We start from the raw sequence: 25984 nt of genomic DNA, 5'->3' as shown, positions 1-25984 counted from the left end.
ACTGAAAGAGGGTGGGTTGAGATTAGATGTAGGGAAGAAGTTCTTCACTGTGAGTGGTGAGGCACTGGAACAGGTTGCCTGGAGAAGCTGTGGATGTCCCATCCCTGGCAGTGTTCAAGGCCAGGTTGGATGGGGCTTTGAGCAAGCTGGTCTAGTGGCAGGTGTCCCTGCTCATTGCAAAGGGGTTGAAACTGGATGATCTTTAAGGTCCCTTCCAACCCAACCCATTCTATGATTCCTTTCTTGCTATCTTTGTCTCATGGAAGTGAGGCTCATGCGAGAGTAGGAGATGAGAAGAGGCTGTATTTTACATAGAACTTACGCCTCGGTTGGCTGGGTGAATTATTCTGGTCTTTTTATGTTGAAGAAAAATAGTCCAAGGTGGAAAACAAAGCTGTAATGCTCTAGAACTAATGGAGTTAACTGTCAGGGTATGATTTTAATTCAGGAAGCTTGAGACCTGTGTGATCCTTTCTTGTTAGTAGATGCTTTTCCTGCTTATAGGTCTCCCGATCAACAGAGAGCTAAAGATAAGGATCTTATATTTTTTGCGTGAAAAAGAGCACAGTAAGAGTTTGATGAACAGACACTTTTATAATAAAACTCTTCCGTCTCATTGAAACTGTAGATTGCTAGCTATTACATGACACTGAGCAGTTTTCCTTTCAGTATTATCACACAGTGACTTTAATGTGATGAGGCATTAGAAAAGATTGAATTATTTTAATTTTACTTTTTCACTGGGTTCTGAAGCCATTGTGTTTTATTTTGAGGTAAATTATCCTATTTATCTTGTCTGCATAAATACCTTTATGAATAATGCAAGAAGCTGGAATGGTAAAAGTAAAAATTTCAGACCTGTCCTTAAAGGACAGGATTAACATCCTGCAAGAGCTTATTCAAAACCAACTGGTGCCTTTATTCTACAATACAAAAAAGTGCTATTTTTGAGCTTTTGCAAAGGCATTATAGTGGAGTGTTGCCAGATCCATTAACAATTCCGTACTAATGACGGTTAAATAACTGAGTGGGGTAAAAGCAGGCAATGGAACAGTCTGTACAAGATCTCCTTTTACATGGATGTTGTAAGATGGCTTGAATGAAAAAAAACTGCTAAAATACTTCCACGGAGGTAAAAGCAGCAACGTCTTATGTTGAATTACAGCTAGAAAAGAAAAATGCAAAGGTAGTGCAGATATTTAGCCAAAGAATATAGAGGCAAATTAAGGTTATGGGAAATTTCAGTTCCCAAGGAAATTGGCCGTTTCTCACAAGCACTCTGGTTTGGACTACCTAGCTATTAACGCCGATATACAGAAAACCCATACAGATTTGTGAGTCAGTGAATGTGTTTTCACTGGCTTCTGTGAGCGTGGCTTAGCCACGTGGGTTGACAAGGAGAAGATGTGCATGTAAAGATCCAGGCTCCTCCATCCGTGGCTGGATGCCGCGATGCTGCGAGAAGGCAGAGCCTGGAGCCCCGAGAGCCGCGTGCTCGCTCTGCTGCCAAGAGCACCGAGAGCAGGCGAGACCTAACGCATGGGAATGCAGCCGAAAAATGTCCACCCGTTGTTTCCTCTGGCCTGTGGCATTACAGAATTTCTGAAGAGGTTTTCCTGTGCTCCTTTGAAGAATGATTATAATTTTTGTATTGTTTTCACTCTCAGGTCAGAGGTATACACTTTCATTTGAGCTTAACATAACTTTATGAAGAAGTTTATATAGCGTATTCTGGTAAGCATCTGCACACACAAAACACACACACACACACAAAGTGCATATATAGCTCAAATTCTATAGCAAAACTCCAAACCAGACTTCAATAGAAAGATATTCAACCTGAGGCAAGTATGCAAATATAGTGCTAGGATCTAAAGATGGAAAAGGCAAAGATGAAGAAAGGTGAATTGATTCTAATTCCCTGAACTGGCCGTTATGTATAGCAACATCTTCCTATGCAGAAAAAATCCTCAAAAAAGTGTTTTCAGAAGCCATAGCGCGTCCAGATGGAAATGATCTGTTAAGTGAACTAAGTAGTGTCATGGTGTATGACACACCATTTTATAAAGCTGTTATTTGCAGTTCCCTCTTGGTATTACAAGCATCTTAAATCACTCTGAATTTCTAAAACAAATCCATAATATTTTCCTATACCTGCAGAGATAAGTTTATACATATGCTACAAATAATGCACAGGATCACAGGAGAAGCTTACAGACTTAATGATAATATTGTCTCCCCTTTTAATCTTTATGTACATCGTTTTAGGCATGGGAATAAGAAACGGCAATGTATTAGACAAATGGAGAAGCCGCTAATGGTTTTCCCTGTTTATACCGCTCTTCACGTATATTGTATTTAATGACACGTTGCCAAAGGAACACTAACTCACTGCAGAAGCAGGGGAAGGGACACATACACGTGCGCGCGAGTGAAATGGCTCTGGGAGAGGAGAGGTAGCGGTAGGGAGCAGATCTTGAAGGATTTTTCTTTTTTCAGTAGTTGCTTCTGCATCACTGGTGTCTTCAGTGGCAGATTTTCCCAAAGCAGCCAGCACAGCACCTCCTCTTCCCTTGCCCTCTGCCCCTGGCACGGGTCGGGCAGTGCCGGTGTAACTCCACCGGTTTAAGGAGATCGAGGAAGTAAAGGAAGAACCTATACAACTGAAAGCGATTCCTTTTTGCCTAGCTCTGGTTTAAGAAACTGGTTTGTGTCTCCCTAAAAATCAGTGGACAGAAGCTATAGGCAGGTACGGCACTGCCATAAGAAAGTCATCTAGTATTGAAATAGATCTATGTATTATTTTACTTTTCTGACGTAATCTACAGAGACTCATACACTCCTCTTCTTCCATTCAGTAAACTGCTGCTTACTTTTGGTACGCTGGCAGACAGGCTTTCTGAAAAGTAATCTGCCAGCCAATTAGTATCCTCCACCATGAGCCTAAATCAAGTACGCTTTCAAAAGGGCTCAAGTTTAGAAATGAACTTTAGGAAAACTCTATTGATTTTGTAAATTAAAAATGTAAAATTGAATGGATAGAGGTCCAGTACAGGACTGACCCAAGGAAGCAATCTTTAAGCAGGAACATTCTCTGATTCAACACTGGGGAAGGAAAGAAAGCAAGATGAAGGATTCATTTGCAGTTGACCTGCAATAGCAAAGTCATTCACTTTCCAAATAGGATTAAACTTGTTCTATCAGCCATGACATGTGAAAAGATCATGGTTTTAAATTCCATTTGCTGTAATGAATTGAAAGTGTCTGAGTTTGCAAGCAGCACTCATCGTTGATGGACAGCTAGATTTGTGCAGTGTTTTAACGCGAAAATTAGCTTCTACAAAATAAAAAGTGCAGAAGAGGTGGCAGCAGTGACAGATTTTGAGGCATAAAAAAATTTGCTTTATTGTTAGATGGAAGCTGAATAAAGCTAGAAATAAACAGCGGTTATAACCCTATTATGTAGATAACTTGCTTCGTTCTTGAGTGAGGGCGAACACAAAACTGGAAAAAGGCATTTGTTTAGGTTTCTCAGACATATTTCAACAGGAATAAATATTATTACTTAAATGAGGAAAAATTGAACTTTTCTATGGTATTGCTTGTAAGATGTAAGAAAATGGAATTGTATTGAAGGATGCTTAATTCATATCAATTTCAGCGTACATCAACATGACTCCACTGCAGTCCATGAAACCATATTGGTGTATGTATTTTGTAAATTGAGATAAAAGCTACGCTCCCTGGTTACTTAATAACCTTAACTCAGTCTTGCATCAGGATCATGAGACATTTGTATTTTGACGCTTGCCGAACTAAATGCAGCTGTGGAACCTATTTTCCCCAAATTTGTGTTTGGTGTACACAATTTTATGCATATTTTAAATGTGCCGATTGCCAAGAAAAAATTCTCGATGGGTGAAAACGGCTGATATTTGTGAATAATGTGAGATTCATTTTAATTGATAAGGTACCCAGCTGAAAACTGTCCAAGATTGGAAAAAAAAAATAAAATAGCTTGAGCTAAATAGAGGAATGAAAATATAATAGCTTCTTAAATTACCGCAAGGTTAACATATAATTAATTTGCTAATTTTAATTACAACCCTACAAAATGTGCTGAAAAATGCTCAAAGGGGAGAAGCAGCCAGGTGCCAGACATGATTAACCAAGGTTACTAGCAATTATGAGGTCTCTATTAACCATGTTACAGAAATTTTAAGAACTCCTTTATAAAAGCAGCACATTTATCGAAACTCAGCAGGGTATTCATCTTGCTCTACCTTTCCATTGCTGCAGACTTGCTGTCATTTGCCTCGCTCTTTTCCAGTTAAATGTTTTATTGCAGCTGAAACGCGGACTGCTTTTTCTGTTCGTCACACGCCGTTATACGTGTACTAGGTATTTATTTTGATCGTATAAACAAAAGAGATTAACTATTGTTTGCAAAGTGCTCTGAGCACCTTAAGTGACAGATAGCTGCTGATATCACAACTGAGCACTAGCAACACAAATCCTGAAGAAAATGCTTGCTCTTTCCAAGGTGTCCTGGGACGTGCAGTTTGTAAAGCAGGAATACTGCTGCAACTGCCTTTTCGGTGGAGAACCTGCTCTGCAGTGCTTTATATGCACAGACAAATTTAATTTCTGAGTTAAAAAAAACCAAAACCAAAACAAAGAACAAAAATATCTGCATGTTTGCTTTGCATTTTAACCAAATCATGGTGTAAACAAATGTCTTGTATGTATCAAATTCCATGATGTATTATTGTTCTTTTTTATTGTTGTTATGTGAGTCATGTTTAAGTGTCTGTTGTTTGGAGCCATAATAAACCTTGATCCATCTATTAAAAGAAGACTTTAAAACAAAAAACAAAAAACAAAACCACCAACAACATAAAAAAACCCACCAAAACCAAACAACAACAAACCTAAAGCATTGGTGTCAAAGGAAATTAATTTCCTGGCTGGCTTGTGTTTTTCTCTGAGGCAGATATTGATGAGTGTGCAGAGGGGATCATTGAGTGTCACAACCATTCACGCTGTGTTAACCTCCCAGGGTGGTACCACTGTGAGTGCAGAAGCGGTTTCCATGACAATGGAAGCTATTCTCTTTCCGGGGAGTCCTGTGTTGGTAAGCAATGATCAGCATAGTGCTTTTTTTTTTTTCCTCCTTCTGCATGGTGTTACAAAGTGACTATTGAGACGCTGTCCTGAGCAGTAACTGTGTTTAAGGCTAAAATGAGAATGCGAGCGAGCGTGTCTCTGTTTGTCAGCATCCCCAGCCACGCAGCGTGGGTACTTGTTCAAGACGCGTCACGTTTTTGAACGGTTATTACAGGAGGGAGGCTGTCAGAGAGCCAAAGTGTGACTAGCTGCGCTTTGCCATTTATCATAATAAGTTGCTGTAAAACCTGAAGTGAAAGTAAGCTTTCTGGGGAGCATAATAGGCCACAAAAGGGGAAGAGCTGGTTTTCCATTTTCAAATTTCAGCAGAGCGATATGAGAACACGTTTGGGGTACGTCTGTGTTGCTCTGATTTGTTTGTTTTCCATTGTTTGCCATCGTCATCGTTTTATTTTTAGAATTATGCAAATAGCATCAAGCTCTTTATGTGCCATATTTGCAGAATAAGGCCCTAAGAGCATGAACGGAGAGGAATTTTTAAAGGGTGTGGAGGAGTTTGTTGGTTGGAGGATAAAGGTTGAGGCCCCATGAGGAGTTAGTGCTGGTTCTTGCAGTCTGGGTGCCCTTAACTGTCTGTAAGACTTTGTGTGCCACTACAGCAAGTAAGCAGGAATAAAATCACAGTGAAGATGGTAACTGTAGCTTACCTCTGCCTTACAATTTTTCCACCTTTTTACTTATTCTCAGTAGCCTTATACATAATTTCCATATGGTATTTTATCAGATGATTTCAAAACTATTTAGAAAGGATCCCATTTTAACTTCTGTAGAGATACAGTTCGGCTTCTCACAGTTCTATGTCCTTTCTTTGGAGTTTCATTTTCTTCATCTCTACTCAGTTCTATGCATTTTCTATAAAAGCTTTTCTGCTGCTTCTGTGTAAGACTTTTTTTTTTTTTTTTTAACAAAGTAAATTTCATTTATTGTGTCCATAGGCGCGAAGGGCTCTTTCTAAGTGTTAAAGTGTACAATTAAAGTAAAAGTTAAAATAAAAATTTGTCATAAAAATGCATAAATTTAATTGTAACTTGTAACAAACATTCCCATCTTTTACAAATTTTGCCTATTAGAAGTTCTCGGGATGAGATAGCATGGTGATTTAAAAATGCAGAGGAACAATAATTATTTTCAAAACCAATATGTTGTAGATTGTCCAGCTATATTAGCTTTTTACACATTGTCCTAAGCTGGTGGGGAGCTCAATAAAATCACAGCAGTGAGCTTCATTGGGGTGGCTCTGTAAAAAATGGCCAACTTTACAGCATTTTGTGACTTGATAGGTAAAATACCACATGAAAGTCATGTATTTCTAAACAGATTCTCAAATGTTAAGAGTTCTCCTCCGGTTTATTTAAATGCTGTAAAAGGAGTGATGGACAGAGCAATGTTGAGACTACTTGCTTTACGAGAAGTCAAAGCAACAGGACATAACCTTCAAAAAGCCCTGAGGCAGTTGGGGAATAAGGGACATTCGGAGCGTTGCCGGTGCCTGCCTGTACCGCGTGCATCGGGAACCCCATCCCTTGTCAGGTTGGTTTGGGACAAAGAAGATGTAAAGCTCAGGGTGGTCTCAGAAAAAGACAGACGCATAGGCAAGACCGTGGTTTTGAATGGTCCATAGCTAGGCTCGCTTGCTGAAAAGGTCAGTATTGCTTGCATTGCATCACTATTAAAGGGAAGGGCGCTTGGCTACCTCCCAGCAAAAAGGAGCCCCAAATGTTCTGTATTCTGCGGAGAGTGAAGGAATGACTTTTCTTGAAAACAAACTGCCCTCGTTTTGACCTGCGCAGCATGCTGGAAGTTCGGAAGGTGAGGTGCTCGTCTTGCCATATGCAAGTTGTAAACAGAATGTGAAATTAGCGGGGTTATTTTAACTGAATAGCTTTTCTGAGCCATCTGCTGCAGGGTACCAGTGAGGAAGAGGATAAACCAGTTTATTTCATTATACTGGTTAACCAATTAAAAAAATAATTGAAAGATTCCGCTAACCCATATTGACAAAGAAATTTCAAACCGCGATGTTTATTTTAAAGTGCAACTAAGACTTGATTAAAATGACAGATAGATAACACTACACATTCTAGCTAAAACTAGGTTTCTTGAACGCTAACTTTCATCACGTTACAGAGCTTGTTTGCATGGTGGAGGACTATTTAGAGTCAGGGCCGGAGTCATTCACTCTATTTCAGATAAATAGGGTTCATCTGCTTAGCAACAGCATTGTGTCCTGGCATATTTTACAGACTGCGTACTGAAATCCTCCTGTGTACCTGAGGTGGATTTGGGCCATTGCCTTTCAGTATGTTTTGAAACGTTTCTTCTTCATCCCCGAAGAACAAAACTTGGAGAACAATAAATAGACTAAGAACATAAGTAAAAAAAGATTAAGCCCTCCCCCACAAAATAAGAATAATGATAATAATAATAACAACAACAACAAATGAAAATCGTAAGGCAGTGGGAGGGAGCACTCAGCTCTGACAGATTGCCCAAAGACCAGACAGCCGATTGCTTTTGCTGGATGCATTTTTGTATCTGTTGGTTAAGCCCCTTTCTCTCCATTTATACGTAGGGGGTCATGTATATGTTGGAGCTGAGTCATTGCTTGCAGTGTCTCTGCAGTGCTTGCAGAACATTTTAAAAAATAACATCTATTTGGGAAGTGGTGTGATACCTCAGTGCTTCTAAAAGCTTTATTCTCATTGACTAGGAGAAAACAGTGGAGTTTGCCACCTGGCAAGGGACGAATGTGTAAATCAATGGATGTGGCAGGGAAGGTCGTAATATTGCACCAGAGCTTCGGTAATAAGGACGTATGACTTAGCCAGGCCACTTTGAGCTTGGGAAAATTCTTTTATTGCTCAAAATACCAACCGAAGGCAGCTTTGAAAAGGGGATGTATTTCCATGGCCATGCTTTTATAAAAGATGTCAGCTTCATAAGGTGATGGTGAGCAGGCTCAAATTAAGAGAATGTAATTTCATTTCCAGCGGTAGCGTTTTTATGAGGCACTGGCCTTTCACAATATGTTATTAAGAATACTGCTTGCAGACAAAAGACAATTGCTATACTAAGTTGCTACCAGAGTTTGCTTTGCAATTAAAACACGTAGGCTATATAGTTGCTGGGTTGTTTTTGTTTTTTTGATAGGAGCTTTGCTACACTTTAAGGTAAACAAACAAAAATATTTTATAGAGAACTGTGAGCTGTCATATGATACATATCCCAGTATTGACTTCTATCTACTGATACCATATTGAAGCGACTGGCATACATTTTTTTCCCTGCACTAAGTACCTGTTGCCAAATACTGCTAATTCAAAAGGTAATCATTGAATAAACCCTCACCACTGAATCTTCAGTGATAACCTTTAAGATTATCAGAACCAAAGAAGGGAAAAACTGGCAAAGAAATGCTGTATTCTGGGAAGTTAATAATGTCCCACAAAGGTTGCTCCTATCTGCAGCAGAAAAATAAAAGCAAATGAAATTATACTTTTTAATCTCTATCTCTCTTTAAGCGAGATGCTTCAAGTCTGTAGAAAGCTGTTCAGACCCTGGAGTACAGAATTCCCGATTCCATTTTTTTCATGGTGTTTCGTGTTTCCGAGTCTCTACGTTGTGACTCGCAAGCACAGAAGGGAAAACGATCAAGGCGGCAGTCCCTGTCAGTTGTTGGTTATGTTTTTTCTTTTCTGTAAGAATCGGTGCAAATTTTGTGGGGAAGCTTAACACAGATCCTCCTCCCACCAAAACCCCACAGGATTCACCACGTATTTTGTCCTGAAAGGTTGCGTAGCTAGACCTCCCTGCAGGGTTAGAGTGGCTGTTGTGGGGAAATGAAAGCTGGAAAAGGTAGGACTCAGCAGCACGTGCTAGTCTCCCGCAAAAGTTGGGTGCAGCAGTGCTCGAGGCTCAAGCCTGAATGGGTTTAAATTCAATTCCTGAAGTTTTCGTATGCTCCGTAGCGTGCTGCAGTGTTGTCTGTTACCTAGATCAGAAAGCAAGAGAAAAGGAGGTTTGTTCTTTGTTTATTTTGCCCCCTTTCTGTGTCAAACAAAAAACTAGACCCATCCTTTGAAAAGCTTCCTATATGCCTGGGAATTGTTTTTCTATCTGTTGTTAGAGAAGTGGTACGTAGACAGAAAGGTTTGCGTATGGTACGGAGTATCCAAGACCAACTCTAGAACCTGCTGGTTTATGACTTTCTTCTATTCTGCTCATAGAATTTCTTAAAGCTCGTCATAGCAGAGTCTGTGTCTGTGGATTTTATCCTGTAAAATAAAAATTATCTTGCTTACTTTCCATTTAGTAAATTCTGATTCTTGTATTCTGAGAGAAAGTTGCATTACATGTCTTCAAGGTAATTGTGTTTAGTCATTTCTATATTTCTGGAAAGCATTAGTAAATCCTATATTCAGAATCTAATTTACTATGCAATGTTCTATTTAATAGACCATTATGTCTCTATAGAATAAAAGTACTATCATAAAATATTTTCTAACTAAAAATGAATCTGTTTAGTGATTATTTTTTTTTTTCAAAGATGAGTCCAAATCACTTTGATTTAGAAAGAAGGCAAATACATTAAGTGACAAGTTGCCTGTGAAAAATGGTATGTCAAAACAGTGTTTAGTTAACTTGTACATACATTGGTTTGGGAGCCCAGCATACATTTTTCACGTTAACATTATACTGTAATGGTTTAATGTACCATAACAGTTAAAATTAGCACATTAGTAGGGTTCTTTCTTCTGCAACAGCTTATCATGATATTACAGAGCACCACGCTGCATGACTTGCTTGCACACATTTATTAAGGTGCTATAGAAAAGTCATACCATTAAAACCTGAATAGCCTTGAAAACTTAGAAATGAAGTAGCTGGGGATTGGTTTAAAATTTCAGTGAAACCAAGTTAATGAACTTGTGTTGATATGTACAGTCATGCTTGTCTTCTACCCCATTCAAATACAGTGGCCATGGGACCTCTCATAATATCTGAGGCAAATTACTTCTCGTTACAACCAAAAAGGATGGAAAAGGAAATTGCATCTCAGGGGATTATTCTGTTCCATTTTGATTCTGATTTCTTGTCTGCCCGCGTTACCAAGGTATCTTTATGTACTTCGATAGTATATTGGGAAATCAGTGCATCTTGGGCAGTTTGTTTTCTTTATTTTCCCATCCACAAAATGTGACTGGTTGCATTGAGGCTAAAATACGTATGATCAGGTACATTTGTTTAAAGAAGCACAGATCGGGAGTGTTTGAAGAGTGAAGATCTTGATCAGTTTTATGATAGTCCTGTGCAATGTTTGAGTGGCATGTCTTGGCAGCAATCACTTTGCTGTTGGCTACACGTTGTTGATAGAAAATAGCATAAGGCTAGCATTACAAGCAAGTTTCCAATTATGGTCATTTCCACTATATCCTCACTTTTCCTTGAAAAGGAACTGTTTGGAGGGGGGAAGTAAAGCTCTGCCACTTCCGCTTGGGTTAATTAGTCGTCTGCCACAGATTATCTCAATATAATGAATAAGACTGCGAAGTCTTATTCCAGGTGTGAAAATGAGATTGTTTTCACAGGTTGACAGGATACATGAAAGAACTAATCCCCCCCAAAAGTCAGGACAGGCATCTTGTTCTTGTGTTATATATAGGGAAAGACTATGGAGTCTCCTTGCTATTTCACATATGTACTTGTCCATTGTTCTTACAAGTTCCTTGATCTATAAATGAATATTTCATCTTCTTCCTACCTAGTGGTGGTGTTATAATGGGAAATAAGATTTGTGTACAGTTTTGCCTTGCCCGTCATTAAACATTCTAGTTTTGGGCCCGCATCTTCTGAGAGCAGTTGTGGAAAAGCAAACGAAACCTAATGGGAGTGTGGGGAATTTGAGCTGAGCAAGGATTTGAATAATATAAAAATAATCTATACGCGAGAGTCTTATCATACAATTTTCATATTCATTAGAAGATTGTTTTGGACATGTTCAGAATGTTAAACTAGGCTAATTTTTCAAAACCAAAGTAGACACATTGTTTCCAGTTCTTAAGAGAAATTTCACACTAAACAGGAGTATTTTCTTCCATGTTTTGCATAGCCATCTTCATGCTGATCTCATGTCAATATGAGCAAGTTCATTTGATCTCCATTAAACTGAAATATTTTCTGCAGTTAACTGGGAGCTAAGATATGGGAGCATTTGTCGGGGTTTCCCCCTCCCCCAAATCTGGTTTGAGGCTGAAAGAGTAAAAGGGAGAAAAACACATTACGCTCCTAACTTTTCGTCAAGTTACTGGGAACATTGGCTGTTTGTTCTGACTTTTAGAAATGCAATCAGTGCCAAGAAAAAACTGCCAAAGGGATGTTCTCAGAAAATTAGTTCTATTAAAAGTTCAGCTGGAAATGAGTGCAGTGTCCAAGCCTTTTATATTTGATTAATGACTAAAATTTTTAAATAATAAATGCCATAAAATAGTAAGAAACCATCATTTGAATAAAGAACAAAAAAAACCCAGCAAACTGAGTAGCAATTAGGAATTTATGTTCACGCTATGTTACTTCAGCTTTGCTTGATTGGCTTCTTTGTCAAGAATGTCCCATTTACCTGTTTGGGCCACTCTTAATGGGGGCATCCTTTTTACGTGTGCTAAGCAGAGAACGGCAGTAGCAGTATGTAAATAGCGTGTTCTTCCCTTTTGGATATGTGTAACAGATTAAGCTGGCTTTGTGCAGTGTGAACAGGTCTGTACTACTGAGAATATGAATAATGTTAGTTTCTATAATTGCTAACATCTGGCTTTCTATAAATCTGTTAAATTACATGGAAACAGAATTAGATTTCTGTGTCATAAGTAAAGCAATTACATGGAACTCTGTAGGCAATATGGCTTTATATTCATCTGTGAAATCCTTTTAGTTTTGAACTGTGAAAGCTACCCTTCTAATCTGCACTGTGATCCTGCTACATCCTATATGTATGCTATTCAAGGAGCCCTTAATGTGGTGGGGAAGAGAATATTGACAATGCTTGGTGAAATCACCAAAGACAAAGCGAATGCTTCATTTATACCTTTTTCTTCCAACATCAAATACAAGTCAAAGTCTATTGAAAGGAAAATGGGATATTTTAAAGAATATTTTAGGTCTTACAGTAGCTGTTTGGGTATGATTTATTTCATACCATTTCATTCATAGTTCTCTTCATGTCACTTTTTATGTTTTTACCACCTGTGATACTCTGGCACTCGTTAAACAATGAACTACAGGTTTTAATTTCTCTTAGTGCAGAGCCTTTTAGACCACTGAGAGTGGACCTTTCAAGTACTCATTGTTAGGTTATGCATTAGAGCAATAACATTACTTTTTGGCGATTAAGACTGTCAGGGCAGCAAAATACACCATTTTTAGGGAAGTCTGAGCGACAAGCAACTGAATTGTGCTATCGGGTCACTGGGAGCATCTCTGACAAAGGACTGGCCCACAGGTTAGCCCAGGAGTGAAGCCCTTCTGCAGGGTAATTGCCTCCAGCTTCCCTTTGGGTCTATAAGCAGAAAGAGGAACAAGCCATTGTCTGGAGGCCCAGGCCCCTGACTCGGTTGTGCAGGTCGATTTTGCATTTGGTCAAATCCAAGGGCACTACCACATTTCCACTTGTTCCCGGGCTATTTATGACTTGAAATCAGGAATTTTACTAACCAGGTCAGAGGGAGTTAGTGATTTGATTGTTATCGAGAGTTTCCTTCAGCAGACTGAGAGAATTGTTAATGACTTTTTGAGATCTGGCTTTCTGAGGAGATGACTCGTGAACCCATGGCACTTGTCCAAAAAGTAGGGCAACTGGCCATCACATCCCACAAAATTAGACTTTAGGTTTGGTTGGGGTTTGGTTTTTTTTTTAATTCTATTGAATTTTTAAATTTGTTGTTTTAGAGAGGAATTAAAAGTACTCGGGTAATATTGAACTGTGAGAAATTTCACACTAGCACGAAGGTAATTTTAAATGGCAAGCGTGAGGGCTCTTCCTTGTAATTTCTGAATTCATATAATAGTTTCTGGAATTTTCATGATAGAAACCGTCACGTACTTCTAAAGGATTTTCTTCTTCAGCCTTCCTCCCACTGTTGCTTACTGTTTTCATTGCTCATGTTGGAACAAAAGAAACCCACCAACTTACTGGTATTTTATCTGGACAATCTGTCAATATATTGTTTAAGAGCAGTCCAAAGTTATTTTCTGAAAGAAATACCCTTTTTAAACAATGTGATTAAAAATCTCATGCCTTTCGCTGCGAGAAAAAGAATGCTGCATTAACTCCCTAGATAAATTCGTATTGCGTAATTATATTTTACCCTCCAAAAGCAATTTTAATGAGGTACTGTAATTCACTTTTCTGTAGTGTATAATGATTTTCTTTTGTTACTTATTTCTTTGTGTCATTGTGAAATCATACTTTTCCTGCATAGCTTTGTTCTAAGACTTTTTTCCTGTCTAAGGTGCCCTCTGATTTCTTCATTTCCTTTTCTTTTTTTCTTTATGTATTTTTTTTCTTTGTTTTGTTTTGTTTTTTTTCTATTCACTTACACCTTCCAGCACTGGGAAAAGGATGCAATTGATTGCTTTTAGTATGGGAAATGTTGATTGTGCTAGGAACTTACAAAGAGAAGTGCACTTCTATTTTGGTGTAAAATCTAGAACAAAGAGTGGTCTAATTGACAGAAAGTCACTCTGATTGTTCGCTGGTTTCCAGTCACTGGGAAATCACTATACACCCTTGTCTGAAGGTTCAAGTTCATCATTGATATTCAGTTCCACTAGGTATGTCAGTCTCAGCATTTACAATTAAGCCTGCTGGAGGTGTAGTTTAAGAATTTGTGGTAGAATCAAACAAACACTGAAGAATAACTTAAAAAAAATCAGTGTTTAATGTCTAGCAAGTAAATATGGAAGATATCAGAAAGGAGGCACCCTCTTCCACCAGCAAGGTAGATGAGCAATAATTACTTAATACGGAAATAAAATTTGCCCCGTGACACAACATATCCGAAGCATTATAAATCTGCTGTTTTGCAGATATCGATGAGTGTGCCTTAAAGACCCACACCTGTTGGAACGATTCAGCCTGTGTGAACCTGGCAGGAGGGTTTGATTGCCTTTGTCCATCCGGACCATCCTGCACTGGAGACTGTCCCCATGAAGGCGGCTTCAAGCGGAACGGGCAGGTGTGGACCCTGAGGGAGGACAGATGCTCCGTTTGTTCCTGCAAGGTGAGATCCAGCTGGTCTGGGTTTCAGGAGTCCTTTAATTCTCTGGGCTCACGTCAGAAACCCAATATTGCAGTGCCACTGGTGTTGGCAACAATACTAGCCTAAGCCCAAGGCGCTGAGGCAAAAGGTAAGCTCTGCTGTGGCCACTGAAGCTGTGATGGGGAAATTCTTCTGGGAAGTCATCTTTATTCTTATTTTGCACGACCACAGACACGGCTGAATAACGGCTAACCCCGCTGAGCTTCTACCGTGTCACCCTGTGGGCCAGAGCCACTCGGAGCACACCTTGACCGAGGGTCTTGCATTACCCTTTAACACAACGTGCAGGAGATCGGCACGCTTACTGGGAATGTTGAAAACTGTTTTGAATTTCTCTTGCACACGAATATGCATCTCTCGGGACAAGTACTGTAGTCAGCCATCTTCCTGTTGGTGGCGTTTCCCTTTACTTGGAATACATGTGAATTAAGTGGGTGAGAAGGAAGGCCTGAGCACGAGTCAAAGGTTAGAGGACCTGGAAGCAGACACTTAATTTCCTCATGTGGGGAAGGGTGAAGGCCAGCTTTCTCCTCCTCATCCCAGCTTGGCTCTGTTAGCAGCTCTGCCACTTGAGCAGTGCAGCTCTCTCTGCACCTTTGGAGAAGCCAGGCGTAGTAGAGGTAGATCTACCTTAGAGTTAACAGATCAGTTTTGGGGTTTTATTTCCCCCCCCCGGAAGTTATCAGTTCTTTTCTGAGGATGGTAACCAAATTAAAAGAACGTTTGACTCTGCTTTCTCTATTTTCACTAGTAAAAAGAGGAATGCTGTCATTGAAATTAGAAGAATTTCAGGAGTGCAGTAATCTGAGGAATGGTTGGTCTTTTATGGCCACTTTGACCTGATGAGTTCATAGCACTGGTGAAGGTATCCTTAGACACAGCAGAACACTATTGGCCCTTGCATAACTGTAAGTAAAAGGAGTTTTTGGCCACCGTGAAAAGCTGAACATAGAGCATGAGAATTGGCCTATCGATCCCCGTGTCTCAATGCTCGTGAGCCAGAGAAGCATTAGAGGGTTTGAGGGGGACAAGGGCGAAGAGTTGTTTTGAAATTGCAAGAAGCTGAAAGCCTTATCGTTTCTGTATTGCAATAGTATAGCAGAAGGAAAAATAAAGACTTTAGAGTGAGTAGAACCCGCAAAGTACACTGCTGGTTTGGGGTCAAAAGGGAATACGTTCTTGTTAGTTGCTATATTTTTTACTTCAAGTAGCCTCAAGCTCCCTAAAACTCCTCCCTTCAGAAGCTGAAGTGTACAACTCCACTGAATATATATCAAGCTTTTATTGTAATCTTGGGGAATTGGCTGGTTTATGAAAGGATTTCCAGTCAATAGAATAAACAGTTTAATATATGTGAAGACATCTGGTCTGCCTTTGCAGAATTATAACTATTAGTATTCCCATCTTAGATTGCTTGTAATTTGTTTTATTTGCCATTTCTCATTGCACTTATTTCTTATGTTGAATGCTCTTATTAGAATATGAAAATATACAAAATGATTAACTAGTACATAGCTATTTTAAACTAAGCCTGGCACTGTTTGTTGCTATGACTCTTCCTTTATATCTTCCTCACTTTCCATTTTTTTCCTCTGTGAATTAACATTTGCATTTAATTTCATTCCAGTAGCTGCCTGTTTCAAGAGCCAAATTCTTGTCCGTAGAACAGAGAAAACAGAGAGAGCTCCTCCTCTATCATATCCCGGGCAGTACATAAAGTCTTCACTCAGTGTTTATTGAAATATGTTATTGAAACATATTTTTATAAATTGTGATATCTTCCAATGCACCGGACTACTTCCCAGAGCTGCTGCAGGACTCTATCCTTTTCATGCAGTTGCACGGAGAGCTGGCCCTGCCTGACCTTTTTGCAGCCTGCCCAGTTTTCAGTGAGGAAAAGGGCAGAGTGTAACTAAATCATTCCTTATACTTCTAACTTGAACTTTGAAGTGATCCTACTCACTTGTTTTATCTAGGAGACAAATCAGTATTTCAGATTTTTTAAAAATGTGTTTTCTTTTGGCTTTTCTTTTGTTACGGTTATTTTAGGAAAGGTCAGAAGGATATATTTTGTGCATTGGCTGAAACACATAGATCCCGTCTTGAAAATATTTTAACTTAAAGTCTGCTGCAAAGGGAATCAAATACCTTACTTAACTTTGAAGTTCATTAAGTAAGGTTACTTGTTCAGTAGGATACTATGGAATATGAGACATTATATTACTTCAGTTATATAATGAAGCAAAGTGTCATTGTTGAAACACAGGGGATTATTTCCGTGTTTCATCATCAGACCCAGTCTCTTCAAACCATCCTCATTCATCTGAATGAATATAAAGTTTACAAAACCATAACTTCTCAAAACTATAAATTAATATAGTACCTTAAGTATATTTGATGTGTCTTCTACAGGAATCTGCCTGAACTCTTGTGGATTTAATACACAATCTAATTCAAGACCGGTAGAATTTGAAGGGGAGTGGGGAGCTGTTGCTCTCTCCCATGAAAAAAATAAGCCTGGCTATATCTGGGCTTTCCAGTCTGTCCTCTGATTAAGAGAACCCTCCATTCCCTGGATGAAAAAAGCCTGGGGGATAAGCTCAGAATTGGGAACGGGGCAGGGGGTGGATGTGCCAAGGTGAAGTGTGTTCCTGAGGGCGAGAACGGTTTGGTGGTTTGGTCTCTGCAGGGTCTCATTTCTGTCCAAATTGGCTTTGGGGCTCTGTGGAAACTTGAGTTACCCTTTACAGCGATTCCCTTGTGTGCCAGTTTTTCCTTTGGTAAGAACAGTTCTGTGTTCATACCACTGATGCTTATGAAGCACGTAGAACTGATTCAGTGAGGACGGTGGGGAGGGAGAGTTACTAATAAGATGCTATATGTTATTACCCACCGAAAGAAAGTAAGTTGCTTTCTATATATTTCTCAAGCTTTTCTATATTTCTCAATGCTACTATAGAGCTGCAAAGATGCAAGTGAGATGTTGTAGCTTAAGAGGCTTTGTGTCACTGACATATGGGGATAAAAATGTTTTTTGAAAGGCGTGGAGCTAATGAGGTCGGAGATAAAACACAGATGCTTAAAGAATAAAGAGAGTAGCAGTGTATTATGATTACTAAAAGGTCTCTGGCAAAATCATCAGGCTTTGTCAGTGTTCTGAAACACAGAGAGTAAAGGCAACGTAAAAGGTTAGCTGCTCCCCAGAGGTAACAGCACGGGAGCTCAGAGAAGCCCAGAACTACCAGCACTGTCACCAGCTGACAGAAGAATTTGCAAACTAATCTTGAAAGCTTGGAAACTGAACTGGAACTAAGCAGACAGGTTATTGTTAGCCATTATTAATCACCGCTCCGTTATGGAGAGGAGAGAGACTGCCATTGCCGAGGCCGTTGGGTTGCCCGGACGCGTGGCATAACCCCGCGTGCCTGGAGCTGGTCAGCCTGGCAGAGCTTTTGCGCTGAGCTGCCGTTTGATGTCCGCCCTCGGCAAGGGGTGGGAGATGGTTGTGCTTTCCCACCTGCAAGAATGGAGATTTAGTCGTAACTCTCTGTCGGGGAAGGCTTTCGGCTCTCTTCTTTCACCGCTTGCTGAAAGGGGAAGATGACGTCTGTCTGTGGGTTTTGTGGAAAGGGTTTCTTCCCAGTATTGCACCTGGACCTGGCCGGACCTGTGGCTAAGGAGATGGGCCACTGCCAGTCTTCCTTACCTTCTGATTTACTCAAACTGCTGCGTGGGGAAATAAAGCTTGTTTATATCTTTTCCTACAGCTAAAGCAGCAAACTAGCCACAAGTACAGAATCCTTAGTTATCTTAATTTGATACAAAACTGAATAAAGACCGTACGGCAATCGAGTCCTGTGCCCTGTGGTTGGCAAAAGCAGTTCAGATCCGTGTTAACCTAGCATGTTTTCTACATTTCCCTAATTCTGTGTTCTCTTCAGCTTTCCTTGTTAGGCATAAGAAATCATTTTAATTATTCTTACAACAGAAAGTAATATTCTAATCAATTCAAAACTATGATGAAATGCGGCAGTGATGCTGACTGACATGGGTGTTGTGATTCCCTGATGCTGTTTTGGTACGTGTTGCGTTGTGGCCAAGACTGGCTTTGCTTAAAAACAAGAGCCAAACGGATTCCTACATCAGAACATAAAAAAACCAACCACCCATGCTACGTGCTGTGGTTATTGGCTCTTTTGTCTGCCTGTGGAAAAGACATCCTGGGCTGCTGTCGCTCTTTTTAGTAATCACTTTTTTAAAGGATCAGAGGAAATACATTCCCTTGCTTTGATAGGTACCCCTTTATCTGGTGGCAGTGGAAAACTTTTTTTCCTTCTTACATCAGATGCAGGTTTATAGACTCAGAACGAGGTTCTGATGAGAATATGGAAATCCTGCAATGAAATGAGTGGAGTTGTTTTAGGAACCGTACGGTTGTGATCCAAAGCAGGATATAGCTTCGTTCCTCTCGCAGCTCTACCTTCAGACTGGCTGCAGGGGACGCTTTGCTTGAATAAGAACTAGTCCAATAACTAGCATTGAATGCAAAAGAAGTTCATTTCAAAACTGCTCAATGATCTCCTCATTGTTAACTGTGATTTCAGTTCCCAGTCTACGTGTGGCATGCCAGTAAGTTGGCTCACCTACAGCAACGGATGTAATTTCAAACACAATAGTCTGTCCAATTTTCGTAACTAGAATTAGAATCAATTTGTTTTTCTGTGATGCAAAGAGAATATATCTGTTTCTCTTTACATGCAGAAGCAATTCTTCTGTTTATCTCAAACAGTTCTGTTTAATGGTCTTAAACAAAATGGGCCATCCAATACTGTAAGCAAATATTTAGCAAAATCATATTTTGGAGAGCCTGTGGAATACAGGTCCTCTTTAATACATGAATTGAATTATAATGGATGATGGTAAGTCCATTTAGCTTTAAGCTGGTGTAGTGTAGGTCCAGATGTAACAGAACCAGTGGTGAATTCAGGCTGAAGAATGATTAGTGCTACTGTGATTTTGCTATATTGTGCTCCTATGAAGTTAAAGCGACCACCTTCATAACTTCGATTTATTTATTCAAATTATTTTCTTCACAGTGATACATTCAGTCAAAATAGCGCTAAACAAATATTATATGTATTAGAGTGGCAACTGCTTGAAGAGTTCGTTGATGTAACCAATGAGATATGAAATTGCTTCACTATATTTCTTCTGAGATACTGATTTCTTTTAAATTCAATTAGCTGGAGACAGGAAAACAGTATTCTCAGATTCAGGCAGTATTGGATCCATGCAATGGTAGAAACTGGGACAGTACTGATATTTGAGGTATTCCTCGCAACTGGCAGGGTCCAGTCCTTGTTGGCGGTAACATCAAATACATTAAGAACTTAGTATTTCCTGATATGCCAAAGATGTGCCCTTTGAGATACACAGATATATATATATATATATATATATATATATACACACACCCTGTGACCTTATCTGGGTTGCTGTCTGGCAGTTTGTGGTTGACGTCAGGGCAATGTGTCCTCGCAGGACGGGAGGATTTTCTGCCGGAGGACAGCCTGCGACTGCAAGAACCCCAGCGCTGATCTCTTCTGCTGCCCGGAGTGTGACACCCGTGTCACCAGCCAGTGCCTCGACCAAACTGGGCACAAGCTCTACCGCAGTGGGGACAACTGGACCTACAGCTGTCAGCAGTGCCGTTGCCTGGTATGGGTAAAGCGTTCGGAAGGGAGCGAGACCGATAAGGATTCTGATGTTTAGCAAAGCATACCTGGAAGCAGGCTCTTGGCTCTCTCTTCACCTGCTTTCCAGACTGGGAATGATGATAAAGCACTTAAAGAGCACCAGAGAACTGAAAGCCACACCATCAGTTTTCCTCTTACTGCTGAATAAGTAGGTCTAATGAACAAAATGAAAAGCTTGACAAAAGCTTGGAACCTTGACGCTATGTTAACTTTAGCATTAGTCTACTTTTAAGAACTTTTATAAGGTTGTCTGATCTCTAAATGACTTTTTAAAATTTTTTTCACATGTGATGGATTTGGTTGGAGAAGTTTCAGCTTTTAATTACTTCAGCTGCTGTACCTGTCTTATCAAAATGGACAAGGCAATTCTTTCTTTTTCATTCAGCAAATGCTGGAGAAATGAAGTGCCAGTGCCATGTGGTGAAGTAGCAAAAATTAACCAAAAAAAGAAGGATAAAGAAAACTGAAATTACTAGACAGACATGCAGAATAAAGAACATTTATTTTCTCATTAGGCACTGTATATTATTTCCCTAAAGCGTTAAGTTTTGTTCAGATATACTAATTAGTGCTGCAATGAACTTCATTAAAGTTATCAGTTTTCCATTTATAGCTGTCTGTATAACATAGTCTTTATATATGATATTAATCAAGAGGTGTCTGAGCATCAGGAAACAAATTACATTCAAAGCTAAGTTACTGTTAAGAGATAATTATCCATAATGTACAGCAGTAAGTATTGTATTTTGTATTCTCCTAAGATTGTTTTTTTCATGTTCACAAAAGAACAGCAAGAAATATTTGCTGCAGCCAGCAGCAATGGCAAATATTAGATGTGAGATGTTTTACAAGGGAAACTGACTTTGTGGCTAGAAGTTCTTTGCCTAATTTTATGATCGGGTTAACATACAGAGCTAAAAGACAGCGATGCCCTAAATCAGCGCTACATGTAAGGTTCTGTGCGGTGTGTGGTGTTACCAACATCTGAAGTGCTTAGGAGAGTAGCATGATGCAAGTTATTGGAGCCCTTCGCAGGTTAAGTTTAGACACACGCAGCAATACTCTACAGAAGTGACCTGATGATTCTCTCTTCTCCATGTTTCTATCTACTAAACTGCTATTTTTACAAAGCTAAATAGTAACATAAAATGCCTCACTGGAACATAACTGGTATTGCTCTAACAATTCCTTTAGGAGTTGACAATAAAATCAATTTTGGCTGTTGCTAGTTAGATCGATGTGCAACGCTTCTCAAACTTACTAACCTACATCTATCTGCAGTGTTAATTTTCTATTTAAGCAGTTGCTGTGATCCCGCGGAGATGTTTATGTGACGAGGCGTAGAAAGAGCGCGTGAGTCTGCAAGGCGATCATTGCAAAAATTATAGTTTATGGAAAATGTTGGAACCCAGTATTTAATGCTGCCTTTAAAATCCCCAAAGAACTCAAATTCCCCTGCTACGATGATGACAGTGGTGGTGTTTAGTCAAGAAACAACCAAATGATAGTCTGCTACATTTGGGAAACTTCAGCTCAGTATTCAAACATGCATTTATATGATCAACCAAACTGCGAGCTGATCCATTAAGTTTATTTCAGTTTTGGCAAAATAAAACTTTTCCATGCAAGAGGATGCAAAATTTCCTGGTAGCTAATGAACAGCAACAAATACAATGAGCTTTGCTTCAATTTTTACAGGAAGGAGAGGTGGATTGCTGGCCTCTTCTGTGCCCAAATCTAAACTGCGAGTACACAGCCATCTCAGAAGGAGAGTGCTGTCCGCACTGTGTCAATGACCCCTGTCTGGCTGACAACATCACCTACGACATCAGGAAAACCTGTCTAGATGGCTATGGAATCACAAGACTTAGCGGCGCTGTATGGACAATGGTGGGATCTCCTTGTACAACCTGCAAATGCAAGGTACGATGGGCAAGGTGGAATGGTAATGGAAATGCATGTTGCTCCATAAAATCAGGGTCACTTTCTGCCCTTGGAAGCTCACGTTCAGATCTTGGGGAAGGAAATGAGACCCGAGGGCAGAAGCCTACAGAAAACCCACGCCTTTTGTGTTTTGCAGGGTGGAAAAAACCCAATTCTGTGCTTGTTGAAAATGTTGAGCGCAGATATGTTGTAATATCCTAGTGCAACTTTCAGACACTCTGTTGGAGAGCCCTTCAGGCATTCTCAGTGTGAATCTAGGCTAATATTTTAATAATTGCCTGATGTGGATGTTCATGAAAATGTGTATTACAGAGCTGGTAAGCAGAGGCAAAAACACTAATAAAAGTTTCACTAGCAAGTGCACAAGTGGAAAGGCATTGCAGCTCAGAGATGAAGTCACTCCCACAACAGAAGTGGGAAGGGAATGTCACAGTTTCTGTTCCCTGATCTCATCAAGATGTATTTAATCCAATGGCTCTGATGCAGAAATGCAGTCTGTCTCCCTTGCTCCGTGCAGTGATGACCCCACTGTGCTAATATCAGAATTATGAAAATGTTGTTTTGGGTTATAGAAAGTGTTCTTCTGTTCACTGTGGGAAACCGAGCTGTTGCTCCAGGGCTTTAAATTATTGAAGGTAGCTTTTCTGCCATTCTTCAGAGTTTTTCTTATTGGTTTGTGTTGGATTTAAAAAAAAGGAAAAAAAAATTTGCTCATTTGGGGTTTTGGTGGTTGCTGTAGGTTTTTGTTATGTAAGATAGTTTTGTAAATGACCGGATGTTGCAGAAGGGTATTTAACAATGGATTAAACTCCAAAGCCGTATGGTTTCCCGCCCCCACGCATATCTGCCGTGAGCCAAGAATCTGAACTGTCTGCTTATTTCAGACAAACAGAAAGCTTCCCCGCATGAATCACGTGAAAACTCTCTCCATTAACTGTCTTGCGTGGGAGAAAAATCCAATCATCTCTGTTGCAATTGCTGTGCTGTATTTTATTATGGGGACCACTGAGTCTTTCACATCCAGGTTTCTAGTTCATGGGTAGCTCAGGGCAGTTCAGTGCTATTTGGCAAAGTCAGCCTCCTCAAAAAGCCACCACGGTTGGGACCGGTGAGGACACCTTGGGATGATGGCTTACGCAGATTTTTGTATGCGGTAGCTGTGTCAGAGATGCATCTATCTCTGCGTGCCACCAACCCCTTTGCTCTTTGTGACTTGTTCTGCGGAGCTGATTGACACCTGCTTGTTTGTCTGTGCAGAATGGGAACGTCTGCTGCTCGGTGGATTTAGAGTGTCTCAACAATAACTGACGTAGTCAGACTGGACTGTGCCGAGGGAGGAAAACTGATGAAGTTAACACCTGAAATGAAGTCGTATGCATTGGCGTTTTATACAACAGACAATTACCAAAGTCTCCGCATGAGGAAGATGTTTGGGAGTTGCCTTTGGGACCTATCACTATGCTCATCCTTGCTAGCCTTGTCTGGGTGACTTACAGTACAGCGCATATAAGTCAATGGTTGTTAAAAGTTTTCAGTGTTGTAAATTACACACTTTTCCTGTCAAGACATTTGCAAATACGTTTAAATTATTTCATGGGTAAACTAATGCTGTATTTTTGTTTTAATTTGTGTATTGACGACATGATAGAATTCAGCTCTTCTTACTTTGAATCTAGATTTTACAGATAAGACAGCCTGTTGTGATTTTGTCCCATGATATCACATACTTAGTTCCAAGGTCCCTGTCAGATGTATTTATGAAAATATGTATGTATGTACAGTCAAATTGCATAGTACTTATATTTCACAGCTGTCCAACGTTTTAAAGCGTTCAAAGGTATATTTGATTGGACAGAATGGAAGTAATCAAAATAAGTCTGTCTTAAAAATTTATAAAATTAAATGCCATGAACTTAATGAAATGGCAAAAAAAAGCACTTTCTTCTCCAAACGTGCGGAGCAGCAGCAAGACTCCTGTAGCGAGAAATGGAACTAAAACCACATTCCACGGCCAATTCAATACATATTCAGGAAAGAATCACCAGTCATTATCGGTATTCTGTTTTGCAAGAGAAACTGCAAGTGCTGGAAAAGGGTATAATCCCTCTGGATTGTGCAGTGATAAAACAGTCAGAGACCCTTAAGATGATTTAATTTAAATTGACTAAGTTAGAATTTGCTTTCAGTTGTAACACCATTGGGGAGTTCAGAATTTTTCCTTTTTTTTGTATTTACAGTAATAATGATGTCTGCCATTCTCAGTTACTGCTACCATAATGACAAAGTGCAGAAGCACCTGTACCAGCGACATGCGGGACAGGAGACCTTAACACTTGGTAACTTTTATTACCCAATTAACAGCTCAGAAAGAGATTTTCTTTTTTCATATTTTATGACATTCAGTAATATTTAGTTTTAAATTTACCATGCACGCAGTGTTGTTTAGTAGCTACGTTTAGACAGAAATACAAATTAAAACTCTTAGCCCTATATCAAGGTTAGAGTTTCGATTCTCTTCAGCTAATGTCTATTTTTTTCATGAGGCTAGGAAGTTTGTGGCGTTAGAACAAGAATATATTTCTACGATGATGGCATCTACAGCTTAAATGTCACCTTTTTGACGTGCTGTTGTGTTTTGTTCTGCTCATTTGTGTAGTGTTTTTTTGCTTTTTGTTTATTTAATTAAAAACACTGAGTATATGGAAAAGAGTGCAGAAATAAGTATAGTGGCTACAGTTTGGAAAGTCTACATTTGTGAGTTTTTCGTAGTTTCATGCAGAAAATGTGAAACTGATTAATAAGAATGAAGTGTGACTATACAGTGAAAAAATTAGTCGTCTTTTAAATGAAGTACTGTTATGTTTCTTAAAAGGAGACAGTGGCAAAACAATCTAAAAATTACTTGCAATCATTCAGACAACTTTATTCCCATTTTTTAAACAGGATTTGTTTTCTCTAACAGGTTTGTGTGGTAAAGTTAAATTTATTTTCTTAAAATGCCCCATCATTTTCAGCTACTAATGTATTGGCTATATTCGCATTGCCCTAATGATTGTATAATAAGGAAAACAGTTGTGTTTTATATGATACTCAAAGGATGTTTGTAAATCATAACGTCAGCTCATTTTGTATATCACATTGTAAAACCCAATGGTAATTCAGTTGGATGAGATATCCAGTGGGCTGAGATATAAAGGGGAATGATTTCAAACTTGTGGGCATCTGAATAAACTCCTATGTACAGATTGCTTTCCCTTAGTTTTATTAGCAGAGTTTTAAAACACTAACCGCTGTCCTTTCCAGACTCGATCTCGTGATGTTGCTAAAAGGAGAAAGAGTGTTTGCCTGGAAGTTGTAGCGTCAGAGTTGTAAGGAATACTTCGTTTATACTTACTCGGACAAAATCGTATATTCCAGGCTGTCACACACACCAATTTCTGACGCTCTGTGAATGGGATTAAAGACGGTGCAGGGTCTGAAAATCGCCCTTTTCCCATTTACCTTGTAGTTGTGAAGCCCTTCCCCAGGATGCTTTCTGGAAGCTCCAGACCTTGTTGGGTTCATATTCAACAAGAACACAGAAGTTCACATTTTTCCACCGCACAGACCAATTTTCTTTGAGAACTCAAATGCAGATTAATTCAGTAAAACCCTTTCAGAACATTTTATACAGCATTATGTGTCATTATCTCCAGAGTAATACAGCTTGAATTGTTTACACAAAGTCAAAATATTTTGACACAGACCTGTTTGTTTATGTTGCATTTTAAGCAGTTACCCTGA

The 25984-nt window shown here is 39.4% G+C and overlaps 1 protein-coding gene across 4 annotated transcripts in view; it reads left to right on the top strand.

Annotated features, from left to right (window-relative positions):
* NELL1 (neural EGFL like 1) overlaps nucleotides 1-25444 on the top strand; it is a 300863-nt gene extending 275419 nt beyond the window's left edge. For 2 of the 4 annotated variants that reach the window (XM_030039088.2, XM_030039085.2), the window contains 5 exons: nucleotides 4994-5134; nucleotides 14269-14462; nucleotides 20043-20219; nucleotides 21956-22180; nucleotides 23459-25444. In XM_030039088.2, the coding sequence (XP_029894948.1) occupies nucleotides 4994-5134; nucleotides 14269-14462; nucleotides 20043-20219; nucleotides 21956-22180; nucleotides 23459-23509 (788 nt within the window). In that variant the 3' untranslated portion in view covers nucleotides 23510-25444. The remainder of the gene's footprint in view (nucleotides 1-4993; nucleotides 5135-14268; nucleotides 14463-20042; nucleotides 20220-21955; nucleotides 22181-23458) is intronic. The other 2 variants (XM_030039086.2, XM_030039089.2) reach the window with 2 other exon arrangements.
* The last annotated feature ends 540 nt before the right edge of the window (nucleotides 25445-25984 follow it).

Source organism: Aquila chrysaetos, chromosome 16 (assembly GCF_900496995.4).
Source record: "Aquila chrysaetos chrysaetos chromosome 16, bAquChr1.4, whole genome shotgun sequence".
In the NCBI taxonomy this organism is placed as follows: Eukaryota; Metazoa; Chordata; class Aves; order Accipitriformes; family Accipitridae; genus Aquila; species Aquila chrysaetos.
Note: the sequence above shows the minus strand (reverse complement) of the source record. Positions and strands in the feature narration are given on the sequence as shown.